The sequence below is a fragment of the Chlorocebus sabaeus genome, chromosome 21 (genome assembly GCF_047675955.1).
Source record: "Chlorocebus sabaeus isolate Y175 chromosome 21, mChlSab1.0.hap1, whole genome shotgun sequence".
Classification (NCBI taxonomy): domain Eukaryota; kingdom Metazoa; phylum Chordata; class Mammalia; order Primates; family Cercopithecidae; genus Chlorocebus; species Chlorocebus sabaeus.
This window is the reverse complement of record NC_132924.1, coordinates 43,583,134-43,609,404: the sequence shown is the minus strand read 5'-3', so window position 1 is coordinate 43,609,404 and position 26,271 is coordinate 43,583,134. Positions and strand designations below refer to the sequence as shown.

Genomic DNA, 26,271 nt, shown 5'->3' with positions numbered 1-26,271 from the left:
AGTGGAAATTATCATGGGAGTTTTCTGTCACTCTTATAGTTTATGGCCTTTTTGGTTTTTTTTTAGTCCATTAAACATTTCTTTTTGCCAAGCGGTCCTTTCTGTAAGAGGAAGTCTTTGATAACGATAGTTTAAAATGCTATGTAATGAGATACTTATATCCAAGAATCCAAAAAAGGTTTTTAATTTCTCTAATAATGATAATAGCAAACAAATTATAGTGAACAGTAAATAGTAAGCTAATTATAATTATGTGAATTGCTTTCTCCCTCACAGATTCCTTCTACACCTATTATTTTATTTCTGTGTTCTCAATATTCTTGTTCTGTAAGGGAGACTGCTAAATTTGCTCTTTTTTAGATGAAGACTTAGAGACCTGGAAGGTTGATATGACTGCTTCAAAGACACACGGTTGCACTGTGGCTAAGTCGACACTCAAGGCCAGTTCTCTGTGTTTCTTTTTCAGTGTGACTTGACATAGCTTGTATCTTAAACGTTGCATTTTTCTTATGTTCTAGGTTTCTCCTCTGCCAATCTCTCTTGGATCATCGTCAGCAGTTGAACGACAAAGACTGTGAATCTGCATTCTAGTCTTAGCAGTCCCTCCAATTCTCATGATGAGCTCACCTGCACAGCCTGGTCAGTCTGGTTGCTTCTTACACTGTTAATAGACTTTATGTGAAAGATGTTGCTTTATGTTGTTTCAAACTGAGTAATTTAATTTATGAAGGAACTTTTTTTTTGAACAAAGATGGCTTAATGTAACAAATTTTGAATTTTGCATTTGAAAGCTAATTCTCTATTGCTTCACCCAGTTTGCTTCCTGGACAACTGATTTGATTTGCATTTTAGTCTGAGTATGGGACTTTAATTCTTCTGCTTCCAAGGTAACATTCAGATTGAACTTTATGAAGTTATGAATATGAAATATTATGTAGGAATCCATTTTGCACCCATAATCTTTCTGACCTAACATGTGTCTGTATGCTTTTAAATTATACTGTGGGGCTTTGGGAGTCAGCTTGTGGGTTGACTCCACCTCCATCTCTTTGACACACAGGAAGGATATTTTTCCTCCCCACCCTTCTTTGCTGCCACTCCTGTTTCCTATATACATATTTAATTATAATCTCAGCACCTGCTTCCTCCTGTTCCAGAGTGATGTGTGCTGCTCATGTAGTGCTGTGATCAGCACAGCCAACACCCATTCCTCTAGGAACAGGCTGTCATTTTTGGAACAAACACAATCCAAGTTTTAGGAATGATGAAGTAGGGTCAGATACCACATACTAGTAACAGACAAGTTTTACAAGAATTTTCTGCTTGGATACTTATAGGAACATTTCTTTCTTTATAGATTCTTTAGCATATTCATATTCTTGGGTTATTCAACTCTCTAAATTGAAGCTTATGTACTGTCATATTCAGGGCATATAAGGGAGAAAACTTTTGCCAAGATTTTCATTCCCTGGATTGCCACACCCACGTTAGCTGTTTGGGAATTCTACTGTTTCATCAGCCTTTCCCCATATCCCCAACAGGCTGCCAACCTGTATGCTGAATTTGGAACTTGATTCTACATGGTGTAGTCAAGAAATCCCTGAGTCTTTAGTCACAACCATGTTTGATAATTGGCTTGTCACTTGGTTAAGCAGATGACAGTTACTTATGCCCGTTATCTCTGAGTCTTTATTGCCTAGTGATTCTCAAACTTTAGCATACATTGACATCACTTGGAGAGTTTGTTAAAGCAAGCCCTATTCTCATAGTTTTTGATTTTGTAAGTCTGGAGTGGGGCCCAGAAATTGTGATTTTTACAGGCTCCGCTGGCAATGCTGTTGCTGCTTGGGGACCACACTTTGGGAATCACTGGTTTAGCTTCTTCTGCCTGTTTCTCATCCCATCCTCCACCATCCTCTACAGACAACCTTGTTGAAGTGTGTTCTGTGAGCTGCATTGCTTATTACAATTGTAGTCTAGTACTATTATTCTTACTATTGGAATGAACTTAAAATAACATTTACCTTATATAGGTGTATATTGCATTTTAAATATTACATATACTTATTTGTACAAAAATTCAGTGTTTCAAAATTGGAGTGTTTAAAAGAGGCATTAATTTAGAACCACTATGGTCAATTTTTTTTTCTTGTGATAATGTTTGGCAGTGGATGTTGGTATACCCTGCTCCCCAAGAATATTGATTTTATAAAATGAAAATCTTACTTGAAGCTGCTATTTGATGAGGAAATTCTTGCCAGTCATGATGATTGTTCATTTATGAAGAGAGAAAAGGTAATGGATAAATAAGACATTGAGTGAAACTTACTTGACTTTAGGGTCACCAAAATTTCCTTGTGTACCTTTTTCTTATAAATAATTCTGCTGTGTTGACAATAACATTATACAGAGGTCTCAATCAACTCTGTTTGGGAAGATTTTATGAATGAAATCTGAAGTTGAGGAAAGTGATAGTAAATGTGGCAGGTGGGTAGGAGTTTCTCTATTTATTGCAAGTAAATAACTATGATCAGAGACCTGAAATGCACTTTGCATAGATAAAGGAAAATGTTCCTGCCACAAACATAAAAAAAAAAATTCTTCTCCTGTTATTAGCTTGCATCTTATGGTGCCATATATATTCCACTGGTGAGAAATAACCTGATTGTTTGATTTAGAAAAAAATATGTTTTTCTTACATCTTTTTTCCCACTATCTAAAAAGAGAATTAAATTGGTCTTATGCAATCACCATCCATTTATTTTGCTTTTGTTCCACAAATGGCTCTAAGGAGTTATTGTGCACCAGAAAGGAAAATAGACTCACTTCAGTAGTTCCAGAAATTCTTTAATAGTCCATGTTTCAGACTGAGTATGTTTGTCTTCAAAATTGGTTCTGGTATAGTTTGAATTCTTATTTTTCCCATGCGTTAACATCATTCTTAGAAAAGTTCTCCATCCATATTCAAATGTGATTGATATGAAGTACAAAATGCCACCGTCTTAATCATGTATTCAGTCAAACAATAAGTGCTGATTTTTGTATATAAAATTTACTAGTTTTTATTTTAATTTTGCTGCCCAGTTATGTTCAAAGTTAGAGCATTGGGTATTGCTTTTGGGCACTGAGGATCCTGAATGGAGGAAAGACTATCTGGATAAGAGTGGCAGCTAGCTGCTGCAGTTGAGCTCTTCATTCAAAACTTATTAAGCATCTTACTTGTGCCAGCCAGTGTGTTACCCAATAGGGACACAATGAGCACTAAAACATAGTTTCTACCCTTATGGACAGCACCCTTTTGTAGGAGAGACAGAAATATTAATAGCTTTGGTCCATTCAGTGTCATATTTTAATAAATTTAGGACCAGAAATTTATTTCCTTTGTACAGCAGTATGGATACTATTTCTAGTAATGTAATTTTTTATCAGAATTGCCAAATCTCAGAAAGAAGGACTTTAGGACTCATCTTATCTAGCATTTTCCAAATGTGTCAGATAGTAAAAATCTCCTGAGACTTGTTAAAAATACAGATTTCCAGACTCCTCCCTGGAAGAGTATCGTGTGGTAACCTGGGGGAAGGACACTGGATTGTAGAATGTATCTTGCTCTTTACTATGACTTGGCAAAGTGTAGAAGTGCTGTTAGTCCATTCAACAACACTAGTGTTTCATATTTGGAGACCATAAATACAAAAAAAAAATACATCATTAAGTCCTGTCTCAAGTAAGTGTCTCTCTTGTGAGCAAAACTATGATAATTTAGTTTTTTTGTTCTCTGATGATAGATTAAAAAAAAAGCTAACACTGGCTAGGTGCAGTGGCTCATTCCTGTAATCCCAGCAGTTTGAGAGGCCTAGGTGGGAAGATTGCTTGAGCCCAGGAGTTTGAGACTAGCCTGGGCAACATGGTGAGACCATATCTCTACAAAAAATTTTTGAAAAAATTGCTTGGCATGGTGGTGCATGCCTGTAGTCCCAGCTACTTAGGAGACTGAGGTGGGAGGATTGCTTGAGCCCAGGAGGTCAAGGCTGCAGTGAGTGAGCCATGATGATGCCACTGCACTGCAATCTAGCCTAGACCACAGAGCAAGACCCTGTCTCCAAAAAAAAAAAAAAAAAAGGAAAGAAAGCTACCACTGTGGAAACCTAGAGAAGGCAATAATTTGAGGGGAACATTCTAGTGGCTTTGCTTCTATATAAGCCATCTCATTTTTATGGGGAGATGGATGGACCAAAGAAATTTTTATGGAGTGCCTTGATTTTCCTCAAAAGAAGTTTAAGCGTATTTTAACCCAGAGCAGATTTTTAGTCTGATCTCAAGATTATAGAAAACCTGATTTCAGCCTGAACATTTTAAAATAAATTGGGCTACATCAACCCTAACATGATTCCAGGATGATTTTTAAATTTGATGGAATCTAATTTTTGTAATTAACTTTGATGAAAATGCATCCAAAGGAATTTTCCAAGCATAGAACACAATGTGCCTGTTGCTCTTAGAATTGTGCAGTGTTCTGGCCTTGTGGGCTTCTAGGTAAGTTTGGAAGGTAGAGTGGCCAGAGCTGTGTTGCAAAGTCCTATAACATTAGTTTTCAAAGCCCCGTGTATAAAGCTAGCTCATCTCTCTTTTCACCATTGTGGGAATACTTACAACAACTACTCTACTCATATGGAGTGAGAGGACCAAGCTGTTTATAGAAGTGAAAGGTTTAAGCAAGATCTCATATTCTGTTCATTTTCTCATATTCTATTCATTTTCTTATTGGCAAGTCTTGGGCAAAAATTAGGTAAGAGATTTACCTTCATGCCTCTGTTTTGCTAAACAGCTGAATTCCTCTATAGAAATGTAGAGTAGATGTAACTAATGATCAAAAAGTTCTTTGAAATATAAATTGTTATGGAAATGCTAAGTAGTATAAACAATTTGGGGGCACACATTAATAAAAGCTTCTCTGCAAGCATTTTTAAAGAGGACTAATAAAAGCTTCATGGTTCAATTAATACAGCACAACATCGGGTTTTTTAGAAGCATATGGGACCCAGAAGGCCTGCCCCTGTTTTTAAAATTTACGAACTCTTTAATGATTCACCACTTTTACTGCAGCGCATTACCCACTGTGGTGCCATTTAGTCATTAAGCAGGAAACTAAAACCAGGACAAAGCTACAAACAAATATCATAATGTCCAAGTGGGTATTTTTCTTCAGTTTGTTCATAGCATGTTACCATAAAAAATGAATGTTAAATGAAATAGAGTCTTAGGGCAAATCAAATAGGTTATGGCTTCCCTAGATGAGTATGATCACTTAGCTTTTTAATGAAATACAGGTCAAATCCCATGACAAGTAGCTCTATATAACTAAAATATTTTCAGGCCACTGGCCAATTATCTATTTCAAGTAATATTCAAGAAAAATATTCCAGGATAATAAAGCAAATTAGTTTTTTGGTATTTGTTGTAGCAGAAGTTGATCACAGGGTATGGTGTTAATAGGAAACACTGTATGTTAAAGTTATTAACTATTGTTTTGGATTTTTTTTTTTTTTTTTACTACTTTAACTTCACAATTAAGTGATTCATTCTTTCGCTATTTGTAAGTCAAAACTTCTCAATCTGATATTCAAGTTTGAAACACACCAAATAAAGCATTTTATTCATTCTCTAGTTTTTGAAGGACAGTGCTTTAATAAGTGAGGCATAAACCTTTTCTGAAAATATTCAGTATAAATTTGTTTTGCACATTTATTTGTTCTTACATTTGCTTTTCACAATTAATTTTGGTGGATAATTTAACATATAATTTTCATTATTGTAACACTACAAACAACCTCCATAATATAGGCTAAACAGAAAACAAGATTATTTCTCATTCATATAAAGACTAAAAGGGTTTTCCTGAGTAGCGAGCTGCTCTTTTTCTAATAGCTACCCTTTGCCTCAGACAGCTTCTAACTGGTTTATGCTTCTTCAGTTCATGTATTCTAAGATCAGTGTGCATCTCCACATCAAGCTGATGGGAGGGAAATGGAAGAAGTGCATTGAGTGTGGGAAGTTTCCAAAGGTACATCACTTTTGTTCACACTTCGTTGAGTGGAATTTAGCCACATGGCCATACTTAACCATAAAGGAGGCTGGGAAATGTAGTCTAGCAGTACTCCAGGAAGAGGAGGAGACAGGTTTGGTGAACAGCTGGGCTCTCTCTACATTTGTCTTAAAATTTTATACCTAGGACTGCAAATATGGTATTGCTTACCAAGAGGTGGAGTATTTTATAATGCGCTCTTGATTTAGCCAGTCATTAAGAAGTTAAGTAAGTTTCCTTTAAAGAGATTGAAACACATTAAAATCAGGGCAGATCAGCTTACCTACATTTTCTAAGAGTTGCCTAAGCCTTTCTTTATGAATCATGCGGAATAATGCCCAGTGTAGCTGTTAGAAAATTCAAGTTCCTGTTAGTGGGAACTCTGCAGAAAATGGGAGTAAAATGTATGCTGAATATTATATTTCCTTAATTAGCGTTTAAAAATAATGTCAATTTATCTGAAATTATAATTGCACATATGCTGAGGAAAAAGTACTTTAAACTTGATACTTACAATTCTTACATTTGTTCTTTATTGCATTTTGGGGTCATGGTTTTCAACACCTCTGTTGTTTTAAGTATTATGATGAAAATCTAGGCCAAATATACAGCGGTTGATAAATACTTGTTTTACACTGATCTTTTCATGAACACAATTATGAAACAATGCTAGACTATATATTTTCTTCAGCCCCATAAGCAAAATCTTGCTACCTCTGCAAATACACATGTACAGCCCTTTGTTTATAGCATCATATGAAACCTTTATAGAAGATTTTTTTTTCTGTATAGATTGGAGTTTATTCTTGAGTACAAAAACTCTGTGTGTGTATGTATACATGTGTGGTGCATGTGTGCTTGTGTTGCAGTACTATCTTAACTCTAGGGGAATACAAAGGTATGTGGAGCCATGTAACCTGTACTTTTACACTAAATATCCCCCAAAGGCTTTACTTTCTGTGGTTTTCTGCATATTTCTTAATTTTTGTCATATTTTGAGAATGTCAACGTATAGCAGTTTTCTCCACTTATAATTTATTGCCTCTAACTTGTTGTAGGGTTAGAAAGCTAAGAACTATGTTAAATAAAATTGTTAAAAGATCACAAGTTTGGGAGGTGCAAAAGTCTTGTGTGTGTGTGTGTTGTGTGTGTGTGTGTGTTTAAATGGAGTTTTGTTCTTGTTGCCCAGGCTGCGGTGCAATGGCGTGATCTCGGCTCACTGCAACCTCCGTCTCCTGGGTTCAGTTCAAGCAATTCTTCTGCCTCAGCCTCCCAAGTAGCTGGGATTACAGGCATGAGGCACCATGCCTGGCTCATTTTTTGTATTTAGTAGGGACGGGGTTTCACCATGTTGCTCAGGCTGGTTTTGAACTCCTGACCTCAGGTGATCCACCTGCCTCTGCCTCCCAGAGTGCTGGGATTACAGGTATGTGCCACTGCACGCAGCCTGCAAAAGTATTTTTTATGAACCAAATAGATGTACTTGTTTTTCTTACAAACTGTAATTGCATTTTAATTGTCTCCTTATCCACTGCACCCCCTTTATTTTCTTGGTTCTTCTGTCTTTATTCTGTAGATTTACAGAATTTAGAGTTTCCAGTGGGTGAGGCATGGTTATGAATTTTACCATACTTTTCCTTGCAGTTATGATCCATAAGTTTTTCTTTTATCTTTTTTTTTAAAATTATACTTTAAGTTCTAGGGTACATGTATACAATGTGCAGGTTTTTTTTTTTTTTTTTTTTTTAATTTATTTATTATTATTAAACTTCAAGTTGTAGGGTACATGTGCACAACGTGCAGGTTTGCTACATATGTATACCTGTGCCATGTTGGTGTGCTGCACCCATCAACTCGTCATTTACATCAGGTATAACTCCCAATGCAATCCCCCCCCCTCCCCCCTCCCCATGACAGGCCCCGGTGTGTGATGTTCCCCTTCCCGAGTCCAAGTGATCTCATTGTTCAGTTCCCACCTACGAGTGAGAACATGCGGTGTTTGGTTTTCTGTTCTTGTGATAGTTTGCTAAGAATGATGGTTTCCAGCTGCATCCATGTCCCTACAAAGGACACAAACTCATCCTTTTTTATGGCTGCATAGTATTCCATGGTGTATATGTGCCACATTTTCTTAATCCAATCTGTCACTGATGGACATTTGGGTTGATTCCAAGTCTTTGCTATTGTGAATAGTGCTGCAATAAACATACGTGTGCATGTGTCCTTATAGCAGCATAATTTATAATCCTTTGGGTATATACCCAGTAATGGGATGGCTGGGTCATATGGTACATCTAGTTCTAGATCCTTGAGGAATCGCCATACTGTTTTCCATAATGGTTGAACTAGTTTACAATCCCACCAACAGTGTAAAAGTGTTCCTATTTCTCCACATCCTCTCCAGCACCTGTTGTTTCCTGACTTTTTAATGATCGCCATTCTAACTGGTGTGAGATGGTATCTCATTGTGGTTTTGATTTGCATTTCTCTGATGGCCAGTGATGATGAGCATTTGTTCATGTGTCTGTTGGCTGTATGAATGTCTTCTTTTGAGAAATGTCTGTTCATATCCTTTGCCCACTTTTGGATGGGGTTGTTTGTTTTTTTCTTGTAAATTTGTTTGAGTTCTTTGTAGGTTCTGGATATTAGCCCTTTGTCAGATGAGTAGATTGCAAAAATTTTCTCCCATTCTGTAGGTTGCCTGCTCACTCTGATGGTAGTTTCTTTTGCTGTGCAGAAGCTCTTTAGTTTGATGAGATCCCATTTGTCAATTTTTGCTTTTGCTGCTGTTGCTTTTGGTGTTTTAGACATGAAGTCTTTGCCCATGCCTATGTCCTGAATGGTACTACCTAGGTTTTCCTCTAGGATTTTTATGGTATTAGGTCTAACATTTAAGTCTCTAATCCATCTTGAATTAATTTTCGTGTAAGGAGTAAGGAAAGGATCCAGTTTCAGCTTTCTACTTATGGCTAGCCAGTTTTCCCAGCACCATTTATTAAATAGGGAATCCTTTCCCCATTTCTTGTTTCTCTCAGGTTTGTCAAAGATCAGATGGCTGTAGATGTGTGGTATTATTTCTGAGGACTCTGTTCTGTTCCATTGGTCTATGTCTCTGTTTTGGTACCAGTACCATGCTGTTTTGGTTACTGTAGCCTTGTAGTATAGTTTGAAGTCAGGTAGCGTGATGCCTCCAGCTTTGTTCTTTTGACTTAGGATTGTCTTGGAGATGCGGGCTCTTTTTTGGTTCCATATGAACTTTAAAGCAGTTTTTTCCAATTCTGTGAAGAAGCTCATTGGTAGCTTGATGGGGATGGCATTGAATCTATAAATTACCTTGGGCAGTATGGCCATTTTCACGATATTGATTCTTCCTATCCATGAGCATGGTATGTTCTTCCATTTGTTTGTGTCCTCTTTGATTTCAGTGAGCAGTGGTTTGTAGTTCTCCTTGAAGAGGTCCTTTACATCCCTTGTAAGTTGGATTCCTAGGTATTTTATTCTCTTTGAAGCAATTGTGAATGGAAGTTCATTCCTGATTTGGCTCTCTGTTTGACTGTCACTGGTGTATAAGAATGCTTGTGATTTTTGCACATTAATTTTGTATCCTAAGACTTTGCTGAAGTTGCTTATCAGCTTAAGGAGATTTTGGGCTGAGACGATGGTGTTTTCTAAATATACAATCATGTCATCTGCAAACAGGGACAATTTGACTTCCTCTTTTCCTAATTGAATACCCTTTATTTCTTTGTCTTGCCTGATTGCCCTGGCCAACTTCCAACACTATGTTGAATAGGAGCGGTGAAAGAGGGCATCCCTGTCTTGTGCCTGTCTTCAAAGGGAATGCTTCCAGTTTTTGTCCATTCAGTATGATATTGGCTGTGGCTTTGTCATAAATAGCTCTTAGTATTTTGAGATATGTTCCATCAATACCTAGTTTATTGAGAGTTTTTGGCATAAAGTGCTGTTGAATTTTGTCGAAGGCCTTTTCTGCATCTATTGAGATAACCATGTGATTTTTGTCATTGATTCTGTCCATGTGATGGATTATGTTTATTGATTTGTCTATGTTGAACCAGCCTTGCATTCCAGGGATGAAACCAACTTGTTCATTGTGGATAAGTTTTTTGACGTGCTGCTGGATTCGGTTTGCCAGTATTTTATTGAGGATTTTTGCATCGATGTTTATCAGGGATATTGGTCTAAAATTCTCTTTTTTTGTTGTGTCTCTGCCAGGTTTTGGTATTAGGATGATGCTTGCTTCATAAAATGATTTAGGGAGGTTTTCCTCTTTTTCTATTGATTGGAATAGTTTTAGAGGGAATGGTACCAGTTTCTCTTTGTACCTCTGATAGAATTTGGCTGTGAGTCCATCTGGTCCTGGACTCTTTTTGGTTGTTAGGGTATTATTCCCTCAATTTTAGAGCCTGTTATTGGTCTATTCAGAGACTCAGCTTCTTCCTGGTTTAGTCTTGGGAGGGTGTATGTGTCTAGGAATTTATCCATTTCTTCTAGATTTTCTAGTTTATTTGCATAGAGGTGTTTATAGTATTCTCTCATGGTAGTTCTGTGGGATTGATGGTGATATACCTTTAATCACTTTTTTATTGTGTCTATTTGATTCTTCTTTCTTTTCTTCTTTATTCCTTATTAATCTTGCTGGTGGTCTACCAATTTTGTTGATCTTTTCAAAAAACCAGCTGCTGGATTCACTGGTTTTTTTGAAGGGTTTTTTATGTCTCTATCTCCTTCAGTTCTGCTCTGATCTTAGTTTTTTCTTGCCTTCTGCTAGCTTTTGAATTTATTTGCTCTTGCTTCTCCAGTTCATTTAATTGTGATATTAGGGTGTCAATTTTAGATCTTTCCTCCTTTCTCTTGTGAGCATTTAGTGCTACAAATTTCCCTCTACACACTGCTTTAAGTGTGTCCCAGAGATTCTGGTACGTTGTGTCTTTGTTCTCATTGGTTTCAAAGAACGTCTTTATTTCTGCCTTCATTTCGTTTTTTACCCAGTAGTCATTCAGGAGCAGGTTGTTCAGTTTCCATGTAGTTATGCAGTTTTTGGTGAGTTTCTTAATCCTGAATTCTAGTTTGATTGCACTGTGGTTTGAGAGACAGTTGTTGTGATTTCTGTTCTTTTACACTTGCTGAGGAGTGCTTTACTTCCAACTATGTGGTCAATTTTGGAATAAGTGTGATGTGGTGCTGAGAAGAATGTATATTCTTTTGATTTGGGGTGGAGAGTCCTGTAGCTGTCTATTAGATCTGCTTGGTGCAGAGCTGAGTTCAAGTCCTGGATATCCTTGTTAACTTTGTTAATTTGGATGTTTTTTCACGGTTTTTAGCTTCCTTGCAATGGGTTTGAACATCCTCCTTTAGCTCAGAGAAGTTTGTTATTACTGATCTTCTGAAGCCTGCTTCTGTCAGCTCATTAAAGTCATTCTCCATCCAGCTTTGTTCTATTGCTGGCGAGGAGCTGCAGTCCTCTGGAGGAGAAGAGGCACTCTGGTTTTTAGAATTTTCAGCTTTCCTGCTCTGGTTTCTCCCCATCTTTGTGGTTTTATCTACCTTTGGTCTTTGATGTTGGTGACCTACAGATGGGGTTTTGGTGTGGATGTCCTTTCTGTTGATGTTGATGCTATTCCTTTCTGTTTGTTAGTTTTCCTTCTAACAGTCAGGAACCTCAGCTGCAGGTCTCTTGGAGATTGCTGGAGATCCTCTCCAGACCCTGTTTTCCTGGGTATCACCAGCGGATGCTGCAGAACAGCAAATATTGCAGAACGGCAAATATTGCTGCCTGATCCTTCCTCTGGAAACTTCATCCCAGAGGGGCACCCACCTGTATGAGGTGTCAATTGGCTCCTGTTGGGAGGTGTCTCCCAGTTAGGCTACATGGGGGCCAGGGACCCACTTGAGGAGGCAGTCTGTCTGGTCTCCAAGCTCAAACACCATTTTGGGAGAACCACTGTCTTCAGAGGTGTCAGAAAGGTATGTTTAAGTCTGCAGAAGTTTCTGCTGCCTTTTGTTCAGCTATGCCCTGCCCCCAGAGGTAGGGTCTACAGAGGCAGCAGGCCTTTCTGAACTGTGGTGGGCCCCACCCAGTTCAAGCTTCCTGGCCACTTTGTTTACCTACTCAAGCCTCAGCCGTGGCGGACGTCCCTCCCTGCTGCCAGGCTGCTGCCTTGCAGGTCAATCTCAGACTGCTGCACTATCAGTGAGCAAGGCTCCGTGGGCATGGGACCCACCAAGCCAGGCATGGGATATAATCTTCTGGTGTGCCGTTTGCTAAGACTGTTGCAAAAGCACAGTATTTGGTGGTTGGGGGAGCGGGTGTCCCGTTTTTCCAGGTACCATCTGTCACGGCTTCCCTTGGCTAGGAAAAGGAAATCCCCCGACCCCTTGCACTTTGTGAGGTGACGCCCTTCCTTGCTTCAACTCACCCTCCGTGGGCTGTACCCACTGTCCAATCAGTCCCTGTGAGATGAACCAGGTACCTCAGTTGGAAATGCAGAAATCACCAGTCTTCTGTGTCGATCACACTGGGAGCTGCAGCTTGGAGCTGTTCTTATTCAGCCATCTTGTAATGGACAGATCCATAAGTTTTATAATGCATGCCTGTGTGTTGATTTGTGTTGCTTTGGAGTTGCTTTAACATCCAAACGAAAGATTCATGACCATATTATCGGTGAGCTTTTAAAAAATCTTGTATTTATTTATAGAAAATTGATAAGCTTTGAGGTAGTCTGTAAAATTATTTTTAACCCCCCCCCCCCCGTTTTTTTTTTTTTTTTTACAATAACTTCCTGGCACTTGATTATATAAGTCTCTTGCTGCTTATGATAGATGGTTGCTCCTCACATATGATTGCATAATTAACCTTTTCTCCCAGGCTGTTAATGTCCAAGAAAATGTTCTCTTCATACCAGTACTGTAGTTCCACTGGAAAGTGCTGTGGGTGAGCTGGGGATTTTTCCTTTGGTGTTGGAATTTGCCCTACTAATTCTGCCTTCTTTGGAATTCTGTGAGTTCTGTGAGAGGGCAGATAATCATAGTGGTATATGACCAAGCACTCACCTTTTATCTTTAACTCTCAAAAGAAATTGTTCTTCAGAAAGAAATGTCGAAATGACAAATCATTAATGAGAAAAACTAGTCATGAGTTTTGGACTCTCTAGGAATGTAAACATGTTTAATAAAAGCTGGTGACACCTTCTTGGTCTGCTGTTACTGGAAAGGCTGCTTGATTTCTTTCCCTGTGTTTTTCTGGTCTTGAGATTCCCAGTGCTTTCTGAAGATCCAGGACTGCTGTACAAAAGGGAAAAGCCAGACTGTTATCTTGAACCTCTCTTTTTGAAATCTCTATCTGATAAGAGAAGAATATTGCAAGTCATTATAGTTACTTGTTTGGTTGTCACTGGAATTCCAAATATTTGCCTGGTGGTTCATGGACATGTAAATTTTGGGATACGTTACTATCATTTCGGGTATACGTTCTGTAAAATAAGTTATTAACCCAGTGATTGTGAACTAGATCTTCCAAAAGTTCTATCTCCTGTCATTGTATGTTGTATTAAAAATTATTATAATTAGAGATATTTTTTTAAACTCCTAGAAAATAAAAGTATATAGGTATGAAAATTCTGTTTGGGTAATTTTTTTAAAAATTTATTTTAGGTTCAGAGGTACATGTGCAGGTTTGTTATATAGGTAAACTGTGTGTCATGGGGGTTTGGTGTACCGATTATTTCATCATGTTTGGGTAACTTTTATGTTTTTTAATGTATTTTTATCCTTGTGTCTACATTACTGTGCTTCCTTTTTTATTAAAGAAGAATTGGATGTGTCTTACTTTGGCTTTATGTTTAAAGTGAAACAGTAAATTGAAAGACAGGCTTTAACAGGTCATGGTATGCCAATGATAGAACCTAGAAATTAGCAGAAAAATTCAGGAAACCAATTATAGAAAGCGGAAAAGTAATACATACCATAACTGGTGTTAGGTAATGTACACTATCGAGTCTTTGATTTTCAATAAAGTATGTCAAAGTAGAGTTCATTTTCCCTTCTGTTGGGAGAACTGATAATCCGCCTACCCATCTGCCTTCCTACCTTTCTTAGTTTTCTTTCTTTCTTTTTATTTTATTCTGCCTAACTCCAGAAAAGATTTGGGGTCTATATAAGTAAGTTTTGGAAAATGAAATACATGAGGAAGAAGGGAAATGAAGGGAAATTGGGTACACCCTGTTAGTACCTACATTTAAATTCTGTGAGGTTGCTTGAAGACGGATGGATCTGTGTGTGAGCTTCCTGAGAGCAAGTCTGTTGTCTATAGTGTGATTAATCTTTTTTCAGCCTAACTCTGATATAGTCACTGCCCTGCATAAGAAATGTCAGTGGCTCTCTATCACATCTATTTAAGGTCTACAAGGAGCCGTACCTTTTTCAGGCTTATCTTAATTTTCTCTTCAATGAACCTCACTCCGTTCAACATGTGGAGCTGCTTGACTTCCCCAGGTCCAATTTTCCTGCTTGGAGGCCTTTGAATGAGCCTTCCTCACCACTGGGAGTGCCCTGTTTACTTACCTTCAACACCCAGCTCCTACTTCATTCTTCTGTGAGACCTTCCTTGGTGACGCTGACATTTGTTACCTCTCTCAATTCTGGAACTACTGACATTTGTCACGTCTCTCAATTCTGGAACTTATGTCTTAGTCCTGGGGTTGTCTTCTCTAATAGGCTGCCCTTTTTGAGTGCAAGGAACATCTAAGTACCTTTTTTGGGGGTATATAGAGCGAAGCAGTTGGCAGCTGTATTTAGGGTTGCTCTCTTAGTTAAATAATATACTGCCTAGCACACAAAAGGAGCCAAATAAATGAAGAATAAAGGGCACTTTGTGAGGAGGCTGATTATAGTGGTGCTGGGGGTGTGGAATTTGGGAGGAGGGAAGCAGTTGAATATACCTGAGCAAAACCAAACTGCTTCATATGTGTCATGAATCATGTCCCTTTTTTTTTTGCTTACTCATTTGTTGACTTTTGGTTCTTTACACCTCTAGTGCTATCCTCTGAATTTTTTCTTTTCTTTTCTCTTTTCTCCTTTTCCTTTCCTTTCTTTTGTCTTTTCCTTTTCCTTTTTCCCTTTTCCCTTTTCCTTTTCCTTTCCTTTCCCATTTCTGATGGAGTCTCACTCTGTCGCCCAGGCTGGAGTGCAGTGGCACCATCTTGGCTCACTGCAACCTCCACCTCCCTAATCCAAGCAATTCGCCTGCCTCAGCCTCCTGAGTAGCTGGAATTACAGGCACATGCCACCACGCTGGCTAATTTTTTTTTTTGTATTTTTAGTAGAGATAGGGTTTCACTATGTTGGTCAGACTGGTCTTGAACTTCTGACCTCAGGCAATCCGCACGCCTTGGGCTCCCAAAGTGCTGGGATTACAGGCGTGAGCACTGCCCCCGGTCCCTCTCTCTCTAACGTGGCTTGTCTATTCATTGAACAACAAACATTGCAATAGGGTAGTTGTTGTTTGCAAGACTTGTGGTTTCATATTGAGTTCTCTAAATGTGGGGAAGTCACTAAGTTTGGCTCTCCTTCAGCTAGCACAGTGGTGGAAGCAGACCTAACACCCTTTTTTCTTTTAGTAACTTGAACTTCTCCCTGTTTCATTGCTTATAAACCACCTCTCTCCCCAAAACAAATGTGTACTGTAGTTAAGAATAGTGGAAAGAGTAAAAGGATTTTTAATTGTGGTTAAGCAGGAAATTGTTTTAAGTTAGTTTAGAATTCATTGATCCAACATTCTTTATACTTTTAAAAATTAATACAGTTTTGCATACTGTATAATTAGCAGTAACTTTTTAACATACTACATTTCTGAGGACCTTCAGTAAAATACATAGAAAGGAAAACAGCCGGCCTAAAATTTGTGACTTTTCATTCTGTATACATTTTCAATTCCTCTTATTTAAAGTGATGGACTAATAAATATTTTAATGTAATGGTTCAAGTCTTTATAAAGATTAAATTAGGATCTTAAACTTTCTGTGTGTCTTCATTAAAGATGTGTTTTTGGCTTCATTATTTGACAGTGTTGTGGTATGGCATTTGATGGAGAATAGGATCTCTTACTTTGGAATGTATCTGGTCAAATGGGGCTCTTTCATATTTGCCCAGGAAGCTCATTTTTCTAAAGGTTATGGAAAGAACAGATGTGGAGCAGGCAAGCACTGCATGTCTTTCATTCAGAGCTCTCTGAGAAACTGCCTTGGGTAGGCTTTTGTTTGTCACACACATAACAAGTATGTCTTTACCCTGAATGATGCAATAGTCTGGCCTCCTGTGGGGTATCGTCCACTGATAATGACACCATAACGCATTAGTTGATTGCAAACTCTGAATCCATAGGGACTTGCCCCAGTCCAAATGAGTGACTAATTCTTAAACTACAAGGTAAAGCTGAGGTCCTAAGGGAGGAGGGACGTGTTAAGGTTTGACTGTTTATTTTGCTTATTATAACTGAAGGATCGTTAAGGAAATGTTTATATCCTGTTGGGGTTCTATGTTCTTAACCACTATATGAGGATGAAGACGCTTTGGTCTTTTTGCTTTTGCCTCCCTTATATTTCTTTCCATTCACTACCCTCCCTCTCCTAAGAAAAAATGGTGTTCACATTCATTGGGTCTAAATAAACCCATATGTCTTTGCTTTGAATATTTTATTACCTTATCTGTTTATCTATTAATGAGAAATTACACAAATGCATATTTGAAGTTATTAGTAAAAGCCCAAGGACTTAAACACAGCTCTGGAAACACCTGTCATCTATCTTTTATTTAGTAAATCTCCCTTTGTCCCAGATTCCTCATTTGGAAAATATGTCATGAATTTGTTATGTTGGTATCATAAAAGGTGTAATTGTAAAAGAGATAGTAAAGTATCACATATTCATTTAGAATGATCACTCATAAATTCGTGCTTTTTTTTCTCTCAACCGTGACCTGTAACTATCCTTTTTTGAATGTCACAAAAATCTCATGTCTATAAGGCTTTCCACACTCATGAGATTGAGGCCTAAAGCCGTCATCTCCCAGCTCTGTCACAATTTCCAGGTTTGTCTCTGTCTGTAGGTTTGCTCACTTTTGAGCACATAGAATTATGCCATCCTTTTCAAATTACATGTCAGCTCCCTACTTTATCCCACCCCCAGTAGTGAGCGCATTAGTTGCCTTGCTTCATCTTTTGGTGTGTTTCTACACGGTTTGTCATGCCAGCATTTCTTCTGAGCAACCCTCCCAACCACACACACACACACACACACACACACACACACACACACTCTCTCTCTCTTAACCTATGGACATTTGCTGTTGTAAATTCATTACATATGGTGCAATGAAAATATTTGCTCTGTGTATCTTTCTGGACCTTGTACTAGCAACCTTGTCTTGTCATTTTTGTCAAGTGATTTTCTTAGTTTTTTTTTTCCCCCAAATCAGCCATGTCACTGATAAGATTGATGAGTATGAGAGATTGATCATTTTACGGTTTCCCTCCTGTGGCCATACAAGAAGTTGTATTTGGTACCCAGGTTAGATCAAAGAGTGTCAGAACTCAATGGGCTGTATAACATTTGGCAGGTAGCAGAGCAGATTGGAAAGAATAAGAATACCAGAAGGAGCCAAGAAATACCTATTAGAAACCCCTATCTGCCCTAACTAACTTTGGGCCTCTGAGAACAAGTTACTTTATCTCTCTGGGTGTCAGTTTTCTATCTTGTATTAGTTTCCTGTGGCTGCTGTAACAAATTGCCACACACTTCATGGCCTAAAACAAAGGAAATGTATTTTTTCACGGTTCCAGAAACCAGAAGTCCAAAATCAGTTTCACTGGGCTTAAATGAAGGTATCAGTAGAACCTTGCTCCCACAAAGACTTCAGGGGACAATCTGTTTCTTTTCTCTTCTAGCATCTGGTGGCTGCTGGCATTCCTTGGTTTGTGACTGTATCACTCCAGTCTTTGCCTTTGGGGTCACATTGCCTTCTTTAGCATGTGTATCATATCTCCTCCTCCTTCACTCTTATATGCATATGTGTGATTGTATTTTGGGACCACCTGGATAATCTGAGATAATCTCCCCATCTAAGAACCTTTAAGCACATCTGGGAAGTCCTTTTTTGCTCTAACAGGTAACATTCACAAGTTCTAGGGATAAGGATGTGGGTATCTTTTGAGAGGTCATTATTCAGCTACTATACATCTGAAATAATTTCTGAAGTCATGCTGGCTTGGCTTGTAATTGCTATTCATTTCATTCATTTGTTCATTCACCAAACTTTTATTTCATGCCTAGTATGTGCCAGACACTGTTCTAGGCATTAGGAATAACCCACTGATCATGCCTTTAGTAAATGCATTATATTGTGGTGAGATTACCATACAGAATAAATGCTAAAATAAAGGTAAAAGGGACAATTTAGATTATTGGATTAATTCTTTGTATGTCTCCTTTTGCACAGTTCTAGAGCACAAGCCACCACCATGCCTTAGTACTTGTAAATCATTTCAGTAACTGTAAGGATTATGTGTAGCCTGTGGACCAGAAAGTATTTTACAGAGGGCAAAACACGTATTAGCTTAAATTCAATTCAGATGAATATATTGAGTACAAAAAACAGTTTAGGCCTCTACCACAATTATACAATTTTTATGAACCCTGGCTGCACATCAGCATCGATAGCAGCCCTTTACAAACTACTCATACCTGTCCCCCGACCCCACCTTGTGCTTGGTTCTGGGTGGAGCCCAGGGGTCCTTTAAAAAAAATCTTATTAGTGGATTCTTAGATGCTGAGTGCATTGAACAGAGAGAACCTATGGTCTAAAGAATAGGAAAACCAAATACAAGGGTACTGGTACAAATGCAAGTCAAAATGCTGTAAGTTTTATTAGGATATATAGACACAAAATAATTTGGATACTCAGAGGAAAATGAGATCACATCTGGCTCAAGGGAAATTTGAATACAGAAGCATTTGAAATGTCCTTGGTTGATGTGTAAAATTTCAACAGGCATTGATTGGGGGAAGGTGGAGGAAAGGGAATCCACAGAGGTCTGGAGTAGGGGAAAAGGTGTGTGTCACGGCCTGCAGCAGGGCCCAGGAGCCAGGATCTAGGCACCAATTCTCTCTCCTTTTGCTGAGACTTTCTGGCCTGGAAACTTGAAGAGCTTGAGAATTCTAAATTTAAATCTGGTCTTCTAGGTCATTGTGAAGGTATATTTTTTCAAGGCACCTGTATTTTATTTGATGGGTGATAGGTTGATTTATACTTTTTAAAAATTTAGAAACATGATTTCTGGGCTTCCGTTTGTACTCGTGCTCTATGTCCTGCAAGTATTAGGAGCAGGCTTCTGTGGGGGAAATAAAAAGGGAGAGGAATGTTTTAAAGTGTTTCAAAAGAATAGCTAATATGTGATGACTGACTGGAAAACAGACAAACACAGTGGGAGGTAACAAAGGTAATTTAGAAGTTCAAGAATGACAGTAGAGTTAGTGGGAGTGAGAGATATTGATGGAAAAGATAGCTAGCGTTTGTTCAATATTTCTCACAAGCCAGAGGCTTTCACTGCTTTTTCTTTATGTCAGTGAATTATTTTCATAAGCCTTGGGGTAGGTACTATTCTTACCCCTTTTATGGTCAGGGAAATTGAGACTTTGAGAGGTTAGTTATCTTGCTCTGTCAAGGTCTCGCAGTAAATCTAGCACTTGGATCCAGGTGCCTTAATTCTAGAGTTTGTGTTGTTAACCACAGTTCTGCTAGTTGTCAGGAGACTGGCTTGAGACTAAGGTTGATGAAGAATAGTTGAATTCAAAGAGAGGAATTTAAGAATCATAAGAAGAGAGGTCACAGTCAAAAACTCGTGTAGTATCAAATCAGCAAGCATCACCTTATCAATTAAAAGATGGAAGAAAGAGAGGAGAGTAGAGGGACAAGACTAAACGTCACTGAAGCTTTCAGGGCGGTATCTTATACCTGTTTATGGCTGCCAGTCACTTAACATGTGGTTCATTTTTTTAAAAAAAGTCCTTGAATATTTAAGTAAGCAAATGAACCAATCCCTCAATCCTGAGTTTTTCTACCTGTGCTTCAGTTTCTACATATATACTAATTACGATGGCTAGAAGGAGACAAATCTAAAGAATTTCCTCAACTTTTGCTGCCTGTTTTTGTGACCCTGAGTCAGTTTCAAATCGTTGGGGACCTTCCTTCCTTAGATTCCATTTTTTTCACCTGATTCCATCTTTTCCCCCACAGAAGATGGCTGCTTTTGGAAAGTTTTCCTAGCATGAGAAGATTGGCAGAACAGTTCACTATTTTTATCATTTTAAACAGTTTTTTTTTAGTTTAAATTTTTTATTTTTCTGTAGAGATAGGGGTCTCGCTATGTTGCCTAGGCTGATCTCAAAATCTTGGCCTCAAGAGATCCTCCTGCTTTGGCCTCCCAAAGTGTTATAATTACAGGCATGGGCCATCACACCTGGCCATTTTAAATAGTGTGTAAACTAAGATATTAAAGTGACAATACATAAATGGTAAAGTGTCCTGGGCTGCTGAGTGTCTTTCTCCTACCCTCCATTTCGAGTGCCCTAAAACTTTTTTCATTCTACCATTCTCACAATGAGTATGCATAAAAAGTCACTATTAAATAATCCAGGAAAATAAAACTATTGCCTTTAAAATAAATAAATTATAAATTTTTTTTGTTACCTGTCATTGCAGGTTAAGTATTCCTTATCTGATATGCTTGGGACCAGAAGTGTTTTAGAGTTTGTATTTGGATTTTGGAATATTTGCATATAAATAATGAGCTGTCAGCCAGGCAAAGTGGCTTATGCCTATAATCCTAGCACTTTGGGAGGCTGAGGCAGGCGCATCACCTGAGGTTGGACATTCGAGACTCACCTGACCAACATGGAGAAACCCCATCTCTACTAAAAATACAAAATTAGCTGGATGTGGCGGCACATGCCTGTAATCCCAGCTACTTAGGAGACTGAGGCAGGAGAATTGCTTGAATCCGGGAGGCTGAGGTTGCAGTGAGTCAAGATCACTCCATTGCACTCCAGCATGGGCAACAAGAGTGAAACTCCATCTCAAATAAATAAATAAATAAATAGCGAGCTCTCTTGGGGATGAGACCCAAGTCTAAACATGAAATTAATTTATGTTTCATACCTACCATATGCAAATAGCCTGAAGGTAATTTTATTCAATATTTTAAATACTTTTGTAAATGAAACAAAATTTGTATACCTGAGGTCAGGTGAGGAATTTCCACATGCGGCATCATGTTGGTGTTCAAAATGTTTCACATTTTGGAACATTTTGGATTTCAGAATTTCAAAATAGGGGTGTTTCACAATCAGAATCCAGCATATTCATTTGAAAGGTGTAGGATATTGAATAACAGCTATACAGTTGTGTCAGATATTTTAATGTTATAGTACTGTATTTTTTTGTGCTATTGTATCAGAGTCACGTTTTTATTAAGATTCATAATTTCTACCTAATCTCTTAAAAATACTGCAGAGCTTGCCTTAGTCTGTATCCTGCATGTGCTGTTTTTTTTTTTTTTTTTCCAGTACTGTAATTGAGTTGCTATGTAAAATGTGGTCTGCCTACGTAATTCTTCCCACCCAACTTTATTAGGAACATTAGTAGAATAGCAATATCACAAAAGTGTTTGATTAGAATCATGGGAAATCAAACTAATTTGCACTAAAGGTCAAGACTGGCTTTCAAAGCAAGTGATTTTTATGGTTAGAAGTAAAACAACTTTATTTACAGACAGCAATCGAGGCAAAAAAAGGCCATTTGTTATTTGAAAGACATCAGGAAAGCCATTGATTCTCGATTTGGACTATACATTAAAATAACCTGGAGAACTAAAAACGAAAACAAAAAATCTGAACCAGGACCACCGCCTCAATGATATTGACTTAATTTGACTTTTATAAGGCTTAGGCATGAGTATTCATTAAACCTCCAAGGTAATTATAATGTGCAACTAAAGTTGAGAACCGCTATTAAAGCAAGCATCAGGAAAGCACAAAGAACAGGATAAAGTAAATATAAAATCCTTATCATTTAGGAGATGACATATCCTTTCTAAAAGAGGAAATATTGTCTAATTAGTTATGAAAACTAAACTTTTAGTTCTATTTTGAAAAGGGACAAATTAATCTCATTTAAATATTGTTACAAGCATAGGTAAGAGTACATAAATCTATACTTTTTAAAAAGCCCTTTTTTTCCTCTTTGTATTTAAACTCACTTATCTTCTTATATTCAAGGTTATTAAATCTCAGCTATGGGCCTTGTTTTCCACTAACTCCACATTGTTCCAATTTATGAGTTGAAACTGTACATTAATTTCCAAATGAATGATTTAAAATAAATGGAATAAATGGGGCACTTGCAATCAATGAAAAAATCCAGCGATGATCTCGGGCATTTTTTTCTCCATAAGGAAAGCATGATTAGTCTTGCAAAATGGTATTTTGTCACTTTGTGCAAGTATCTTGATCATTCTGGGCCTGTGTTGCTTTTTCTGTAAAACTGGGATATCACATATTGCTGAATTGCAGTGACCATTTATTGAGTGTTCATTGTATTTCAGGTTCTAAGTGTATTAAGTTCTTTATATGTGATATCTCATTAGCATGAAAACACTATGGAGTAAGGACTATTTTCTAAAATCCTTTTCTGAAGATGGAAAACCAAGCCTTAGAGACTTGCCTAGCTAGGTTAACATGTCTAAAGTTATGTTTCTTATTATCACCTGGGCCAGGATCTGAATTTAGGCAGTCCAACACCATAGCCAGTGGTAATAAGGTAGTGCTAACCCTCTGTCAAGACAAATTTTTCTTTTTAGCTGACTGGTTAAGACTAAAATTAAAGCTTGTACCTTCTTTACAGGGACATTTTCCAGAAAGACAGTCTTGATATTTCCCAACTGAACAACAGATTTTTCTGTTGAAGCTAACAAGGAACAGGTGCACTGCTGGCGCTGGCATCCGCCACTGGCACTGGACTTGTGGTAGGATGGTGCTCTCTGGTGCTGGTTGGGTTTTAAGGAAGGAGCATTACACTAAAAAATTCCCAAAGTCCATAAGACTCTGCCCCACTCTTCACTTCCAAATCTTGGAGAAAACTACGGGTGGGGGGAAAACAGAAGAGAGCTTGTCTGGATTAACGTGAATTGGCTTGAGGAATGTCAGGAGTGGGAAGCCAGGCAAATTTGTGGTCAGAAGACCTAAATTAAATTCCTGGCTCTGCTCTTCATGCCCTGAAAGTCACTCAACTTTTCTGAATCTCAGTTTTCTCATCTTTAAAATAGAAATGGTGATGTGGTAATTGAATTCCATACTTCAAAGGACAGATGATCAAATAAGATAATGTACTATAAAAACTCTAAATAAAGCATGAGAAGGTTTTGAAAACTGTTAATGTTAACAAAATCAGATTTTTATTTTCTAATGGGAAGACTTTATCGTTTTAACATGCAGAATAAAAGTAAAACGATGTTTACTCTACAAAACTACTTGAACTAGAATGCCCTTCTGGTATACTTGGACTGACTTTTACTTCCCCCAAGTGTTCAAAACCCCTATGCATTTAAGCAACTTCCAGGTGTACCAGTTACTGCCTAATGGGCAAATCTCATGATCTTTTCTCAGTCTTCATAGAATTATAGCAGTAGTAACTTATTATTCAGTAAATGTACATTGAGTACCTACCATGTCCCTGAAATGGGTTTAGGTCATTGGAAATACAAGTCAGTGAAAATAAAGGCAGGCAAAAACAAAACTGCCTGTTAAGTACCTAATGTGGACAAAGTGTTACATATAATCTCACTGAATCTTCACAGCAATCCTGTGACATAGGTTTTACTGGCATTACTTATAAATGAGGATACTGAGGGTCAGAGACTTCAAGAAGGCATGTCTGGCACATCCTAGCAAGGAGAAAAGTAGAACTGGGATTAAAATCCTATTCTATCTTCTTTTCTAGAAAGTGGCTTTTCTTGTGACCATTTATTTGTTACTTCATTAACTCATACTTCACTCAGTCTAGTCCTTTGACTTTCTTCTTTCTATGAACATCGCAGATATTTTCTTAGCCACCTGTGGTTAAAACCATGGCACCATCTTTAAAACTCTTACTCTATTCCCCTCCACATCAAATCTGTTTCAATGTTAATGAACTTTATCTTCCATTTTTGTTGCCAACCTTTAGCACTTATTACTTCTTGCTACTACTCTTGTACTAGACTTACAACTAGTCTGCTTTCCCTCTCCCCTCCATTTAGCCTAATCCATACAGCGTTGCCTAGTGAATCTTACTAAAGTACAAATCTAGTTATGTCACTTCTCGAAAATCTTCCATGGCTTGCCATGGCCTACAGAAATTGTCAGTAATCACAAGGCATTCCTACTGTCAAGGGTATAGGGCAAACCATATTTTCAGCCTTCTTCTTCAGTGTGCTTCTTCTTGTGCACAAAATTCATGTTTCCCAGGCTTGTCTGGTAAGAATCACCTGGGGCTTAAGTAATTTGTAGATTCAATGGTATTCCCATCAAAATACCATTAACATTCTTCACAGAGATAGAAAAAGCTATTTTAAATTTCATATGGAATCAAAGAAGACCCCGTATAGCCAAGACAATCCTAAGCAAAAATAACAAAGCTGGAGGCATCACACTACTTGAATTCAAACTATACTACAAGGCTACAGTAACCAAAACAGCATGGTACTGATACCAAAACAGATATATAGACCAATGGAGCAGAACAGAGTCCTCAGAAATAGCACACGCATCTACAACCATCTGATCTTTGGTAAACCTGACAAAAACAAGTAATGGAGAAAGGATTTCCTGTTTAATAAATGGTGTTGGGAAAACTGACTAGCCATATGCAGAAAATTGAAACTGGACCCCTTCCTTACACCTTATACAAAAATTAACTCAAGATGGATTAAGGGCTGAAATGTAAAACCCCAAACTATAAAAACCCTAGAAGAAAACCTAGGCAATATCATTCAGGACATAGGCATGAGCAAAGACTTCATGACAAAAATGCCAAAAGCAATTGCAACAAAAGCCAAAATTGACAAAAGAGATCTATTTAAACTAAAGAGCTTCTGCACAGCTAAAGAAACTGTCATCAGAGTGAATAGGCAACCTACAGAATGGGAGAAAATTTTTGCAATCTACTCATCTGATAAAGGTCTAATATTCAGAATTTACAGGAAACTTAAACATATTTACAAGAAAAAGACAACCCTATCAAAAAGTAGGCAAAGGATATGAACAGACACTTCTCAAAAGAAGACATTTATGTGACCAGTGAACATATGAAAAAATCTCAACATCACCTATCATCAGAGAAATGCAAACAAAACCACAATGAGATACTATCTTATGCCAGTTAGAGTGGCGATTATTAAAAGTCAGGAAACAATAGATGCTGGCGAGGCTGTGGAGAAATAGGAATGCTTTTACACTACTGGTGGGGATGAAAATTAGTTCAACTATTGTGGAAGACAGTATGGTGATTCTTCAAGGATCTGGAACCAGAAATACCATTTGACCCAGCAATCCCATTACTGGGTATATGCCCAAAGGAATATAAATCATTCTGCTATAAAGACAAATGTACATGTATATTTATTGCAGCACTATTTACAATAGCAAAGACATGGAACCAACCCAAATGCCCATCAATGACAGACTGGCTAAAGAAAATGTCGTACATATACACCATGGAATATATACACTATGCATCCATACAAAGGAACGAGATCATGTCCTTCGCAGGGACAGGGATGAAGCTAGAAGCCATCATCCTCAGCAAACTAACACAGTAACGGAAAACCAAATATTGCATGTTCTCACTCGTAAGTAGAAGTTGAACATTGAGAACACATCACACAGAGAGGGGAACAACATACTCCAGGGCCTGTTGAGGGGTGGGGGGTGAGGGGAGGGAACTTAAGAGGACGGGTCAATAGGCGCAGCAAACCACCATGGCATATATATACCCATATAACAAACCTGCACGTTCTGTACATGTATCCTGTTTTGTTTATTTTTTGTTAGAAGAAATAAAAAAAGGAATCACCTGGAGCTTAT

The 26,271-nt window shown here is 37.9% G+C and overlaps 1 protein-coding gene across 4 annotated transcripts in view; it reads left to right on the top strand.

Annotated features, from left to right (window-relative positions):
- The window catches only part of HDAC9 (histone deacetylase 9), a 910,581-nt gene that overhangs the window by 71,629 nt on the left and 812,681 nt on the right, over positions 1–26,271 (top strand). For all 4 annotated transcript variants that reach the window (XM_038004699.2, XM_038004721.2, XM_007981950.3 and 1 more), the window contains exon 2: positions 519–639. In XM_038004699.2, the coding sequence (XP_037860627.2) occupies positions 615–639 (25 nt within the window). In that variant the 5' untranslated portion in view covers positions 519–614. The remainder of the gene's footprint in view (positions 1–518; positions 640–26,271) is intronic.